The sequence below is a fragment of the Triplophysa dalaica genome, chromosome 1, assembly GCF_015846415.1.
Source record: "Triplophysa dalaica isolate WHDGS20190420 chromosome 1, ASM1584641v1, whole genome shotgun sequence".
Classification (NCBI taxonomy): domain Eukaryota; kingdom Metazoa; phylum Chordata; class Actinopteri; order Cypriniformes; family Nemacheilidae; genus Triplophysa; species Triplophysa dalaica.
In genome coordinates, this window is record NC_079542.1 from 711,704 (window position 1) to 726,463 (window position 14,760).

The window sequence follows — 14,760 nt, forward strand, 5'->3', positions numbered from 1 at the left end:
TGCGGAACGGGGGTCCCAGCTCCTCAAAAAAAAGAAAGCAAGCAAATGTAGCGAGTTTGCATTGCAAATGACCCAAAATAAACAAAAAAAAGAAACATAATACACATAAAATACAAATGTCATGTCTACATCAAACCTGTTGTCATATTCAAGTCATGTTCATCGTTTCAGAACTATTAAAACACAAAAATATCTTAAATCTGAAATGCCCCCAAAATTCTGTCATCGTGTATTCAGTCTCATGTTCTGAACCGTAATAAACGTGTTTGTTCTGTTAAACACCAAAGAAGATTAAACAGTGTTCCGAGGCTTCTCCATCTATTGTAGTCCAAAGTTCCCCAGAACCACCATTCTTCACAAGATCTTCCTTTCAGGTTCTGAATAACTGAGTAAAAGATGACAGAATTTCAATTTTTCAGAAGAACAATATTGCTTTAGAGAAAACGGATTGTGAAATATAAAAATGTCTGGTTATTATAACAGTTCAGATGGATGTGACTTCCACACTTTCTATAGTGTTCTGTTCACAGACAGTTTACAGCAGTAACTCACTCATGTCCATGTTTTTTCAGACTCAAAGCACTCAGTCAAGGTTCTCCCGGGTCAGATTGTGGGTCGGGTGGGTTTGGCGGTCACTCTGCCCTGCTGGATCTCTCCTCAGACGGACGCCGGGACTCTGGAGGTCCGCTGGTATCGTCCCGAACGCTACGACACTCCTGTTCTCTTCTATCAGAAAGGAAAGATTCAGGAGGTTCAGGAGGAAGGGTACAGGAACCGCAGCTCTCTGAGCCGGCGCTCCGCTCTGTCTAACGGACTGAAGGACGGAGACGTGTCTCTGCGTTTGGACAATCTCACACTTCAGGACGGAGGCGTGTTTTACTGTTATGTAAGAGGAGACTGGACCGACAATCAAGCTGTAACCCTCAACATCAGCGGTGAGTACAGAGAACAAGAGGTGTTTTCTGTTCTCTGTTCTTTTCTCTATGACTAACTGTCTTTTGGTTCAGCTTTAGGACAGACACCAGTCCTGTCTACACAGCCAGTGAATGACACACATGTGAACGTCAGCTGTAGATCCAGCGGCTGGTTTCCGGAGCCGAGTGTCGTGTGGATGTCCAACAGAAGGCTTCTCTCCGCTGGACGAGTTTGTCACAGTCGTGGAGCTGACGGGACGTTCTCTGTCCACGGCTGGAAAGCGGTCTCTCTCTCTGATGCTTCACAGGTGTTCTGTCTTCTGTCACTCAGCAGTGGAGAGGAGAGAGAGGGAGCAGTGGACGTGCAGACCATTAGATGTTCACCTTCAGGTGAGAAAACACAAACACAATGCTCTTCATCTCATATGTTAAACACACACATTAGAAATTAAATGCACTTTATCATTACAAATCTATTGTAAACTTAGATTTATAATAGATTGATTAAACTACTGGCTGACAAGCAGTCTGGCTTCAAAACAAATCACTCCACTGAGACTGCATTGCTATTGGTCACAGAAGGCGGAATCTAAATCTGTGGTCCTGATTCTGCTAGACTTATCAGCAGCGTTTGACACTGTCAATCACCAGATACTGCTAGCAACCCTGTCATCGCTAGGAATCTCATGCTCGCCTCTCCGCTGGTTCAAATCCTACCTCCCCGGCAGATCCTTCAGGGTTTCATGGTCCCTCAGGGATCAGTGCTTTGAACGCTTCATTTTCCATCTACACGACATCCTTGGGACCCATCATACAGGCACATGGCTTCTCGAATCACTGTTATGCCGACGACACCCAGATCTAGTTTCACTCAGATGATAACACTGTAGCACTGTAGCAGCTCACATTACAGCATACCTAGAAGACATTACAGCATCACCTCCAGCTGAACCCTGCTAAGACAGAACTACTCATGTTTTCGGCACACCCCACGGGGCAATCCATTAATCTTGGCAATACAACGATAACTCCTTCCAAAACAGACAGGAACCTGTGAGTCATATTTGTTGAGCAGCTGTCCTTCAATGATCACATTGCAAAGACAACACGATCATGCCGATATGCCTTATTCAACATAAGAAAGGCTGGATCACGTGACTCCCCTTTTCATCTCCCTCCACTGGCTACCTGTATTAACACTGTATTAACACCTATTGTATTATTGCTCCTGTATGACATATCCCTTATTGCTCCTTAAAGTGTCTGTAAAATAACTAAATGTACACTTATAGAATAACAGACGTTGATAAAAACTCACTTGATAAAAATTCAGATGTGTGTTTAGTCATCAGTCTGTGTGTGAGTTTGAGAAAGAGGTGTTGCTCCAACACAAAATAAATGTGTTTGTTTTTATCACTAAATCCAGCCTCAGGAAACTGTGATGTTTATCTGGTCAAATATAACCTCCACATGAAATATATCATGTGTGGCCTTTTGTTTCTTTCTGAAGGTCCGTGGAAGGCTCTTTTCATCACTTTTGTGATTTTTGTTCTTCTGGGTCTGTTTGGTTTCGTCTTATTTAAACACAGGGACAGACTAACAGGTGAGACCTACAGACAGTTTACAGACATATTTTATCCAGCACATCATGTGTTGACATATGTTTTGTGTTCACGTGTAGGTAAACAAACAACAAAGAACGAGAACGATGAACTGAGTGAGTATTATCATTCATTCAACAGTCAGATGAAGGTTCAGGATATCTACAAATGCTCATTGTTCATTTTGTGATCTGTGGTAAACTGGTCTAACACTCATTTCATTTCAGACAACAGAGAAATGAAAGCAGAAATCACAACACCGTCCACTGGTGAGTAATAATCTCTTCAGTTTTGACATTCATTCGTCACTTTTTATAAATATTTGTATTTTTTCTTTCATTTTAGCTCATGTTGAAATTATAGAGCAGCTGAGAAAACACTCAGGTATGAATGGATCTCAGTTACTATACAGCTTGTGTTTAATTGTTTGTGTTTATAAAATCTCAGGTCATTGAGAAGTGTTGTGGGTTTATGTTTATTTTCCTGACAGTTGTGATCACTCTCGACCATGAGTCTGCACATCCAGATCTGAGGATCTCAAAGGATCTTAATAAAGTGAGAGACTCTACCAACTATCAGCAGAGAGGAGATGAATTTCCATATGAACTGTGTGTCTGTGGAGCTGAAACATTCACGTCTGGACGACATTATTGGGAGGTTGGGTTGGTTCATAATAATGTAGATCCTAAACATTTCTGGCTAATTGGCGTAGCAATAAAAGGGAATTATCAGTTAGCAGATAAAACTGGTTTCACTGCATCAAAGGGCTTCTGGTGGTTGTGCTCAGACGGTCCAAAAGGCTTTTACACAAACACTGAACCACCAATAACTCTCCCTCTTTCACCCAGACCTCAGTGTGTTGGTGTTCTGTTAGATTATGATTTAGGTCAGCTGTCGTTTTATGACGTCACTGAGAGTAAACATCTACTGACCATCAGCACTAGATTCTCTGGACCAGTTGTTCCTCTCTTTAATCCTGGTGTAGGTGATACAAATCCATTAAAAATTGTAGATCCTCCAGAACCTCAAGAATCACCTGAAGAGTCCACTCAGCCTTTACTGCAGAACTCACAAACTCGGTCTGAAAAACACAATGTTTAACTTTAGTGGCCGTATGGGTCTTTAAACATTTAAGTGTAAAAAATTAATATGTTGTCAATAATGTTCAGTTTATGAACAGAGCAAGATTCAAGTTTATGAACAGATCCATTTGCTTTATAGATGTCAACATATCAGGCTGAGATCGATCTTCTTTAGAAACTTAAATAAATAGATCACCTTCAAAATGAGAATTCTGTCATCATTTACACATCCTCTTGTCATTTAAAACCTTCATGAGTTTATTCTGTAGAACACCAAAGAAGATATTTTGAAAAAGGTTGGTAACAACCGTCGGTCCCCATTGACTTCCATTGGTTTTGTGTCCATATAATAGAAGTCAATGGGGACCAACAGATTTTGGTTACTGACATTTTCCAAAATATCTCCTTATGTTTTCTGCAGAAGAAAGAAATCAAGATTAAGTTTGTTCATCATCTGTCTTTGGAATGAACTATATATATTTTGATAAATGTAAAGTTAAATGAGTTTACTGTTCTAATGTAACTTTTCATATCTTAACACATTAGAAACTAAATCAACTTTTTCACTTTGAATGAACTTTGATTTGTATTTTTTTTCAGATGCCCTTTAAATTATTCAGTATGTAAAAAATATTGTGTGTTGACCTTGAGTTTGTCTAAAAATGCTTCTTTTGTGTGTCATTCTTAATAATCAGAGACAAACGTCTGTAGACACATAATCCTTAACAAAAAGCTGCTTTACAAGTGAAAATTAAACTGTTAATGTTGAGAATGACAAAAAAAATCAATTTGACATTTAATTTAACAAACCATTATAAAAAAGAAACAAAATAGAAACACAAAACATATCTAAACATGACAGTAATTGTGATATTGTTGCTTTTATATTTAAACACAATACTTTGTGCGTGTTGTTTGAGCGGCGAGTTTGGTGTTGTTGCTGGTCTCAGTTCAGTAGTTTGCTTCAGGTGTGTCTTTCATGTTTGTTAAAGTTTAATCACAGACTGAAGCAGGTTTAGTTATCCAGTAACAGAACACGTGTTCACTTCTGACTCAAGAAGGCCGTTGACCAATCATAGACATTCAGTGACTCCGTTCATATTTAACAAACGAAAAACTCAGACAACTTCACAGAAAAGTCTTAGACCGAATATTATAAACTCAAACATCACCGTCATCATGTCTGATCTTTTACACATTACTCCTTTAATAAAAAACAACAATCTGAAATGCAAGTTAAAGAGTCATTTGTGATGTGACATGAACGTGTGTATTGTACAAGATATCATCCGTCTCTTTACAACAGCAGTGAATAAACAACAAGAATGTTAAAATGTGGTTCTTTTATAGAAGTCAATCAATATTTACAGAATGTACAACATCACTCCAGAAACATCTCTACAGTCTAACAGCGTTACAATACATCAATGTACACAGAAGAGAGAGATGTGCGTGTGTGAATATACTGATATAAAACAGACTCGAGGCTGCCGGACGGCAGGTCACAAAACAACATGATGTGCATGTGCTGACCCAGATGAAAATAAAGATGAGAGGTTCCAATATAATAAACATCAGTGGACCAGTTTACAAGCAAAAATCGGATTATATTTGAGAAAAGAAATAATAAGACAACAAACCTTTTCAGATGAATGAGGTCAGAAATACATCTGCCTTATACTTCACCCTTCACATGTGAAAACAAGAACATGAATGCTGTTTAATAACAACAGCGCTCAACACTCAACTGGAATGTGAAATGTGTGTTTGTATTTATATGAAACTATTTACACATCTTTTACGCCGTCTCTGTTGAGAAAAAAAATACTGTGTTGTTTCTGTTCTGTGGTGAGAATACTGACGTGTGATTTAATCTAGAAATATATGAGTCAGACATGTTTACACGTGACAGAATCACTGACGTCTCGCTCTGAAACCCAAACTCGGTCAAACAGAGAAAGATCCAGAGCTGTGTGGATACTGAAGCGCACACGTCCTCTGATGGATGTTGAGCTGAATATATGATGCTAACGGACACGGGAATGAAGGAGGTGTGTGTGATGGACATTAAAACAACAACCCACCCAAAAAAGAAAATTCTGTCATCATTTACTCTCCTTTGAGATGTTACAAACCGTATAAAAGTCTTTGTTGTGATACACAGAGAAAGATATTTGGAAGAATGCTTGTAACCAAACAGATTTTGCCCCCGATTGACCCCCATAGTGGGAAAAGCTGATTTGTGGTGGACATCCAGGTGGATGCTGCACATTGGTGGTGGTTGAGGAGATTCCCCCTTCCATGTAAAGCGCTATATAAACGTAACGGATTAGTAATTAATTATTATCATTATTTTGCCCCCTATTGACCCCCATAGTTGGAAAAGTTATGTTCCAAATTTGTATACAATTCTTTGTTTTGTTGAACACAAAAGAAGATATTTTGAAGAATGTAGGACAGCAAACAGTTCTGGGGCACTTTAGAACACTATTGTATTTTTCCCATTATGTGGGTCAATCCGGGGCAAAATCTGTCAGGTTATACGCATTCTTCCAAACATCTTTATTGGTATTCATCAGAAAAAAGACATTTATACACATTTGGAACAACTGGAAGGTGCGTAAACGATGACAGAATTTTCATTTTTAGGTGAAGTGTCCCTGTAAGTGTGAAGGTTTGTATGTTATTGATTTGGATGTGAGTGAGGTGTTGTGTTAGCAGACAGCCCTCATAGATCCGTCTCTTCGGCCCTGTTTCCTCAGTAACTGGATGCGGTTGTGACAGTAGAATTTAATGGCCCTCCAGTCGCGCTGGTTGGACACCAGCAGGGGGCAGTGCTGCAGACAGCGCTCACAGTCCGCCTTCGCCGGGACCCTCAGATCCACAATGTTCTGCTTCAGGTGCGTTTCCACGGCGACCCGCTCGGCTTCAGACCAGGGCCGCTTCAGAACGCCACGTTTACCTGAGACGCACAAACACAGTGACGCATCCTTAAAGATCCAACACAGAGAATGAGGCACATTCTGTAAAGCACTCGTGTATTACAACTCCTTCATTGTCCATTAAATATTAAATATTTGTCTTTATGCAGTGAACGTGTCTACTTAATAATCCTTAAACACAATCAAGACACGAAGAGACAAAACTAAGTGAAATATTCAAGACCAGAACAGCATATTTAGTCTTCAGAGGTACATTCTTCTCTGACATAAACTGAACATCATCACAGGCTTCCAAGGTAATAAAAACTATGCGGTGAACACCACTGCCTCACTCCAGGACGAGTTAAACACCTTTTACTTCTACAAACCGATTCTGATATTGTTTTGTTCTCCACGAGCGTGTTGTTGTTGTTTTATGACAGTCGACTCACCTGATTTCACCTGTGTGCCCCGCCTCTTGTGTGCAGCCGACGGTGAGGGCGTGGCTGGCGGGGCTTTTTTGGGGCGTGGCACTCGACCTTTGGACCCTCCCTTCTTTTTCACCTGAGCTCTGTCTTTATTCTTACCGTCCTCTCCGGCGGAATCCTCAGAGAACGAGTCAGCAGATTTTCCTGACATCACTGTCCGAAGGAAGAGAAGAAACTTTAACCTCTTATAAAAGCGTCTTGTTTTTGTTCAGAATATAAATGTTCTGTGTGTTTAAGCTTTCAAATGATGGACAGATGATTGAACATTAATGTAAAAATGCCCTTTTCATTTAATTGAGAGAATAAAGAGACTATCCCTCACCATCCAGTTCAAGACAGATGTGCTGAAGACTCATTCCTCTGAACAGCACCCCGTCTCTCTCTCCGTACAGCACCACCCGCCCCACCCCACTCATCAGCCCCGGGTCCTGACCAATCCGGGAGCAGTTCTGAGTCACGTGGTACTCTCTCTGTAGGAATTCTTCCAGTCGTTTGACGGAAGCGCCCACGGGCCGTTCGCCCTCCTCCAGCAGGAGGAGCTGAGTGAAGATGGCCACCTGATGGCGAGCGCGAGGCGCGGTGAGCGCCGTGGGATTTTTTGCGCTGCTGGAGCGCGCCAGACCCCGGAGGAGATCTGTCCCGCGGAGCGGCGTGGCCGGCGAGTGGTACGGCCTGGAAAAGACGTACTGGCTCTCCGGGTCGACGCCCACGTCCGCCGAGGTCTTCAGGAGAAGATCCAGACACGCCTCGGTGTGAGGAGGAAGGACGAGGGGCTGAACGCGGCCGCGCTTGCCTAACACTCCCGCCCGGGGCAGGTGACACAGGACGTGCTGTTCAAACGGTGAAAGAGACGCCTCCAGCGGTGAGAGGGAGGAGGGGCTGGAGCGGTTACGGTAGTCCTGTATGGTGAGTTTGGCCACCTCACACTCGCGGTGACGGTTGTACAGGATCAGAAGAGCCAAACTGGAATGACAGAGCAGACGCCAGGCCTCGGCCGAGCCCGGAGAGCACGAGAGAGAGAGAAAAGAAGTGTGCTGCTGTCGCCGGAGATACAGAACCAGTGTAGAGAGAGAGGAGAGAAGAGGAGACGTGTGTGACCGCGGACAGCTGCTGGAAAACATGAGCATCAATCAACTTCTACACAACACAATCATAAATCAATTCTATATCAGTCAATATTTTGTGTTTTTTAAGGTCCTATTTTGGTTTATGGAGCATCCAACAACAAATCTACGCACATACACGGTGTGAAAAAACACTTCAGTGACTCTCAAATAATTTGTTCAGTGATTCATCGTCTAATCTCCAGAATCTTTTCTTTTTCAGATTTTGACTCTTGTCCAGCAGTAACTGTATGATGATTAGATTCATCGGTTTACATTGAGGACAATCAAGAGACTCGTTCACTACTATTACAATAGATAGAAACCATTCATTTAAAGAGTACATAACATCAGATCATATAAATGTCACAAAAAAAGCAAGGCGGAACTTGCCTTACACGGCAGCACAACCGCATGATGGAGCATTTAAAAAGGAAACATCCCTGAGCAGGAGAGAGGTGAGTGTTCTCCATCTACTGCTAACTAACTAACTTAGCGGTAAATCTTTTTATGAGAGAATGCAATAATAATAAAAATGATAATAACAACAATAATCATATCATATACAGTTATGTTATTATTTGTTTTGCAAAGTATAAAGCTTAGATCGAGCTTAGGAGTCAATCCTGTTTTGATTATTATAACACTATTAGGTATTACACGAGAGGAAAATGATTATAAGAGAGGGACGTTAAGTGATAGGAGTCTTATATCTTGACATTTTTAAAATATTTTCTTCTGTTACTTTTTCATTAACTCTTTCACCAACATTGATGATTTATCTCATCATTTAAACAAAAAACGGTTCCCCGCCAAAGACGGCAATCAGTGTTTGTACTGTTGTACAGCAGGTGGCGCTGTTACACACCTTTGGGAAAAAGTACAGAATCCCAGAACCTAGAACGTATGTTTCTTATTGGTTTTTAATGATTGTTCTGAGTGTTATCTGGGCGGAATCTGTGAGAAAAAATGATAATTATCTCGGCTGTTTAATCAAAGTGATGCATTTTTGAAGAAACCTACCCAGATCTACAGAGTGATAAAAAAAGAACAAATGAAGATAGAAGAATACGGTTTCTTTTTTTTTTAAAGCACAGACTCTGTTCTTTCATTGGACATATTTTAAGTCCATATATTCTTTACAGAAAATGTACTGTGAGCCATTAAAATTTGGTTAAAATGATTAAAAAAAAGCTGGTGTAGGCTGGCAACTTTTTTTTTAAAAGGCTGGCGGGGAAAGTGTTTAACTGAAAAATTGGTCTAATGTACCCAATTTATTTATTTTTATTTGTATTTAAAAGTTTGTAGGGAGTATTTGTTTGACTTGAGTTGGATAGAATCATCAAAATTAAAGAGATTAACCATTTGGTTCATGTTCATTAAAAAAAATTACAAAAGCTGAATTGATTTTATTCATTACATAAATTATGTATAACTCAATGTTTTAACTAGTTGCAAAAGCTGAATAATCATTAAAACGTGCCGATTAGTCATTGAAATAATAGATTATTAGTCGATTAATCGGTCTAACAGTCGTTAGATTAATCGATTATCAAAATAATCGTTTGTTGCAGCCCTATTTGAAAGTAAGCAGTCTGACAAGTTGTAAATCCGAAGGTGAATGAACGATGTTATACACGACTCAATCTCGTCTTGATTTTAAATGGAGCAGATGAGCAGCACTTCCTACTGATCACACAGCCGTAGTTCACGGAAGAGCTGTGCAGAAAACATTGAATCGATTTAGAAATGTATAATTAGTGTGAATCGTGATATATTGCCCACCCCTAGTAGTGTGTACTGTAGCCATGTTTGAAAACTAGCAGCTATTGGCTTGAGGAAAAGGAGTAGACTTGGAATCACACGAACGTGTCGTCCCTTGTTCAAGTCCAACCCGCCTTCACTACATATAGTCCCCGCCTACGTTTAGCTAGAACTCCCTCAAACAGTGGAGCTAGCTCGCCATAGACCAATCACAGCAGACTAGACCATCTGACCAATCACAGCAGAGCAGACCATCTGATCAATCACAGCAGACTAGATCATCTGACCAATCACAGCAGAGCAAACCATCTGATCAATCACAGCAGACTAGATCATCTGACCAATCACAGCAGAGTAGGAGGGGATTAGACTGATGAATTGCCAAACTAATCATTTGAGAGTCACTCAAGAAGTGAGGTAACAATAATTGTATTTTTACACTTTGTACATGCGTAAACTTGTTGTTGGACGCTCCATACACCAAAGTAGGACCTTAAAAAAACACAAAACATTGACTCTTTAATGTCAGGTGGGTGTGAACCTCTGAAAAAGATTCATAAAAAAGATCATTTATATTTTAATTTGTTCTTTTAGTAATGTCTTTTGAAGCTCTTAAATGTATGTTTTTAAATCCTGTCCGAAGAATTAAACATGAACAAATGAAGAAGAGTCGTGAACGAGGCGTTTCATTGTTTACTGGTAGACAGTCTGATGTCACAGGAATGTGTTTATCTATGTCATGTGTGTGAACTGTATGATAATTATTCATAAACCTCACGCTCACTGGAGCTCAAACACACAAAAGAGATTTCAGATCAGACAGAGCACAGATGTACCTCTCCATCTCGGCGCTCTTCTGGTCTCCACGTCCATCACCTCTTGTGTCATCTTCATTCTCCTTCTGACCTGGAGTGGGAGGAGCTTCGTCCTGGGCCAGCTTCACCTCCTCGTGTTTCTTCTGTTGCTCTGCTTTCTCTCTCTTTGGAGGTCGTCCCCTCCTGGCAGGGGGCTTGGGCGTGACGGGTGGGGTCTTGACAGCACTGGCTGCGGGCGACGGGCCTTTTTTACTCGCTGCCGCAGAAGTCTTTTTGGAGGTGTTTGAGGGAAGAGGCGGAGCCAGCGAGAGAGAGAATGACACCGCTCCGGGTTTAGGCGTGGAGGATTCGTGCTCGTGGGAAAACAGCGAGGGTCCGGAAGAGGACGGGGGTTGAGTGGGAGATGCGAACGGTAAGGCGGGCGAGGCCGTCTGGAGGTGAGACAGCTCCATAGCAGCTCTCACCTCCGGCTGCTGGTCGTGATGTTTCTCCAGATGACGTGCCAGCGAGCGGAAGTGACGCCCGCAGTAGGGACAGTGCTGCCGGTGGGTGAGCGAGCTGCTCGTGCCGTGCCCGATGTTAATGTTTATGTTATTGTTTATGTTTGTGGTGGGTGTGGTCAAAGACTGCCGGAAGGGAGATGAGGAAGAAGGGGCGGGGCGAGTGAAGGGCAGGGGGCGGGGCTGGGTCCTGGGTGGTGCCTTTTTCTTCACGGCGGCTGCAGTTTTCTGTTTCTTGCGGCGTCTCATCATACGGCCTCTCAGTTCCTCGAGCTCATCGTCGTCATCATCCTCGTCGTCGTCTTCCTCCTCTTCGTCTTCCTCTCGGTCCGAGTCGCTGGCCTCAGAGTGAGAGAGCGGTGAGGAGGAGGGCGAGAGAGACCATGACGGAGTGAGATAGTCAGAAACACTGAGAGACAGGGGAAGTGAACCCGGCTCCTCCTCCTGCAGACAGAGACAGATGTTTGTAGATATTTCCTAAACAAACTCACAGCAACAGTGTCGACGTTCGGTGCTTCCATTGTGCGTTTACTGTCAAGCTGCTATTTATTCTTTCAACTGACGACAGACAGACAGATGTGAACATGTTGGATGTCACGGAGGTGAGTGATCTATAAAATGACCTCAGATCATTAGAGCTGCTGCAGCAGAAGACAACACTGGTCTAGAAGCACTTCCTGTTTCAGTTTACTCTACAAAAAACATTTGATCAAATACAACAGACAATGAATAAATGTGAACAGTGAATAAATGTCATTAAACCCCTCTGTTTTAAATTGCTGCCCCACTTCCCTAATGGCACATAAACCAGTGTACACGGTACAAAAGCATCCGTCGAGTTACCGGCTGGACGTATAAACGTGAACATTAGTCTCTGAATGTTCTGTTATGTCTGACGCCAGAAGCATTAAATATGTTATGCGGTGTGTGTGTGTGTGTGTGTGTCTGTGTTCATCACCTTCTTGATGTTGTTCTCGGAGTTAAATCCACACTCGAAGCCTCGTGGGGACACAGAACCATGAAAACCCTGCGATTGAACAAACACACACACAATAAATCACAACACACACACACACACACACAATAAATCACAACACACACACACACAACAAATCACAACACACACACACCACACACACACACACAATAAATCACAACACACACACACACACCGCAGCATTCAGTCAGACGGTCCGTGTCAGTGTGTGTTATTTTGAGTACCATGGCATTTTCTCCCCAGTCAGTGAGGCTGTAGTCCACCGTGATCTCTTCCCCTTTAGAGATGTCTCGAATCGCTATGACGACAAGCCGCACCTGACTCCCACAATGCACCTCTCTAATCCTGCAGTTAGGTGGCGGGTGGAAGAGAACGGGCCCTCGGACTCCACTCGAACCCTCCTCACCGAGTTCTGGCACACTACACAACACACAATGTTATTCTATCAAAGCTAACAGACACTCATGATGTGTGTGTGTGTGTGTGTGTCACACCAGAGCTGTGAGTGGTCAGTGATGTAGTATGGGCTGCCCGGAGGAGGAAGTCTGTCCTCAGCACCCTCAGCATACTGCTCGTCCCCTGACAACACAAACACACACGTCATTACTGCACGCCTGTGATATGAACATCATTCACACTGTAATCTACACAATCATGTCATAAAGGCTCATAACAGAAACACACAATGTCTATAAGGACACACACTGATGTGTGTACCTGGGCTGTAGCTGTGTTCAGACAGACTCTCTTCTTCATCTTCTGACACATACGCCGCTCGCTCACACACCTTCACCGGCGTCCCCTTCCTCTTCCTGCCACACACACGCCTGCTTCACACAAACACACACACAGTACATCACATCATGACACATACACAATAAAACGGAAAATGGTCACCATGGTAACCACGTTTTCCGCCAAATTATCAGAGTTTCTACGACTGTAAAGTAAACCGCCTGTGCAGAAACGGATAAAGATTTCATTATTACTGTATATTCAACACACAACACGGTCCGTGCGGTTATTCAACAATAATCACACAAATAATCAAATGCGCCGGTTGTCATGGTGAATATTGTAACGGTTATTTGCTCGGCTGGCACGCGCACAGCAGGACTGGCCGCGTACGCGCGCTAACCGCGGGCACGCGCTGTGTTTTGCTAATCGTCCGAGTGTCCGTCGCAACGTGCATTCACGCGTCCCGGTGAAACGGGCGGAAATAAACAACGAGTGACAAACAACGCACGAGCTCAGAGCGCGAGAGAAGCGTCGCCTTACGGCCTCATCGCGAGGACACAACGGAACCGGACCGCTAACTGTTAGCACCAGCGCTATCGTTCCCTTCAAAACAACGCGCGACGTCCGGACCGCGAGCGTGCGACACGCGCTAGCGGAGATACTGACCCGCGCGGCGGCGGCGGTTTGCTGCCTTCCCCGTCACTGTCGAGGGTCGGAGGCTCCCGGTAGTCAAACGGCGACCGTACGCTCTCCGCCATTAGCGCTGCTCCGGTGCGCAGGCTGGCGCGCATGCGCAGTGATTCCAGAGGCCCTGAGAGCTGCAGATGAGCTCCATCAGACTAGAATCAGAAGAGCTTTATCATTATTATATTAAATGTTAATTTTCAGTCTAAAAAGATCCCACAAATACGCATATATCAAATAAAAGAAGTTTGTACAGAAAATGGGAATTATAACATACATGAGACATTATACAGGGTAGGTTGAAATTACATATTTATAGGTGGTACACCATTTGCATGTAGAAGTAGTGTTATATGTGTAGAAATAACATTTACATATAATAAGGGATTATAACGTACATTGTTAGGATGTTTTTACTCTATTATTTATATAAAATTATTTTGAATCGAAGCCCTAAAGTCAAAGCACTTAATAAAGATTAAAGAAACTAGAAATATACGCACTTTAATGAGCTTTGTGTATGACGTCACGAACCTGTCTTTTCTTACTTAAAGGGACAGTTCGCTCGAAACTGCTGTCATCGTTTACCTATAAACACTTCTTTGCTCTGTTAAACACAAAGAGCTGAAAATTGCGGACATTCTTTAAAAGAATTCTGTGACGTCATCCACTATAGTAGGGGGGAAAATCATCTTTGTTTTGTTCAGTTGAAAACAAAGTGAGATATTTGAAGAAATACAAAGAGTTCTGGGCGCCTTTGACTGCCATGTAATGTGTCCTATTATGGCAGTTAATGATGGCACAGAATTAAAAATGGCAAACCTTCTTTACATATCGTCTTTATACAGGTATGAAATGACTACAGAGGGTGAGTAAAGGATGACAGAATTTACATGTTTGGGGGAAGTATCCCTTTAATGTGTGTGTACATTTTAATGTCTCTGATGTAAACAAAACCCTTACGCGCACACCAAAGAATTGCATGTCAAATTCTATTCTCATAATTTATTGATTAATGTCAAACACACACACATTATACAGTAGTCACTAAAGAAGAGAATGAGAGACATCAGTCATGCAGTCTGCTGTAAAGGGTTCAGTTATTGCCAATGACACGTGTGCAGACATCTTCAGATAAAACTCAACATTCACA

General features: G+C 42.4%; 2 protein-coding genes across 4 annotated transcripts in view; one reads left to right on the forward strand and one right to left on the reverse strand.

The window, feature by feature from the left end:
- Positions 1-4,634, forward strand: part of LOC130428869 (butyrophilin subfamily 1 member A1-like) — a 29,803-nt gene extending 25,169 nt beyond the window's left edge. The window contains exons 3-9 of one of the 2 annotated variants that reach the window (XM_056757192.1): positions 573-935; positions 1,008-1,304; positions 2,425-2,517; positions 2,596-2,631; positions 2,743-2,784; positions 2,861-2,899; positions 3,006-4,634. In XM_056757192.1, coding sequence (XP_056613170.1) covers positions 573-935; positions 1,008-1,304; positions 2,425-2,517; positions 2,596-2,631; positions 2,743-2,784; positions 2,861-2,899; positions 3,006-3,616 — 1,481 coding nt within the window. In that variant the 3' untranslated portion in view covers positions 3,617-4,634. The remainder of the gene's footprint in view (positions 1-572; positions 936-1,007; positions 1,305-2,424; positions 2,518-2,595; positions 2,632-2,742; positions 2,785-2,860; positions 2,900-3,005) is intronic. The other variant, XM_056757267.1, reaches the window with a different exon arrangement.
- A 291-nt stretch (positions 4,635-4,925) lies between these two features.
- Positions 4,926-13,998, reverse strand: LOC130428743 (uncharacterized). 2 transcript variants are annotated; one of them, XM_056756997.1, is made up of 9 exons: positions 13,590-13,998; positions 12,903-13,012; positions 12,680-12,764; positions 12,410-12,605; positions 12,147-12,215; positions 10,710-11,632; positions 7,329-8,116; positions 6,971-7,159; positions 4,926-6,559 (listed from the first exon to the last, which is right to left on the reverse strand). In XM_056756997.1, the coding sequence occupies exons 1-9, from the start codon at positions 13,712-13,714 to the stop codon at positions 6,312-6,314; spliced, it is 2,733 nt and encodes a 910-aa protein (XP_056612975.1). In that variant the 5' UTR covers positions 13,715-13,998; the 3' UTR covers positions 4,926-6,311. The 2 variants fall into 2 exon arrangements, with proteins under 2 accessions (XP_056612975.1, XP_056613056.1); XM_056757078.1 differs by having other exon boundaries at positions 7,329-8,113; positions 13,590-13,996.
- Between the last annotated feature and the right edge of the window lie 762 nt (positions 13,999-14,760).

Coding starts and splice junctions, on each gene's coding strand:
- LOC130428743 (XM_056756997.1), bottom strand. CDS start 13,714: ATGCGCGCCAGCCTGCGCACCGGAGCAGCGCTAATGGCGGAGAGCGTA. Junction 12,216..12,409: donor ACTGGGGAGAAAATGCCATG/GTACTCAAAATA, acceptor GTTCAATCGCAG/GGTTTTCATGGTTCTGTGTC. Junction 6,560..6,970: donor GGGCACACAGGTGAAATCAG/GTGAGTCGACTG, acceptor TGTGCGTCTCAG/GTAAACGTGGCGTTCTGAAG.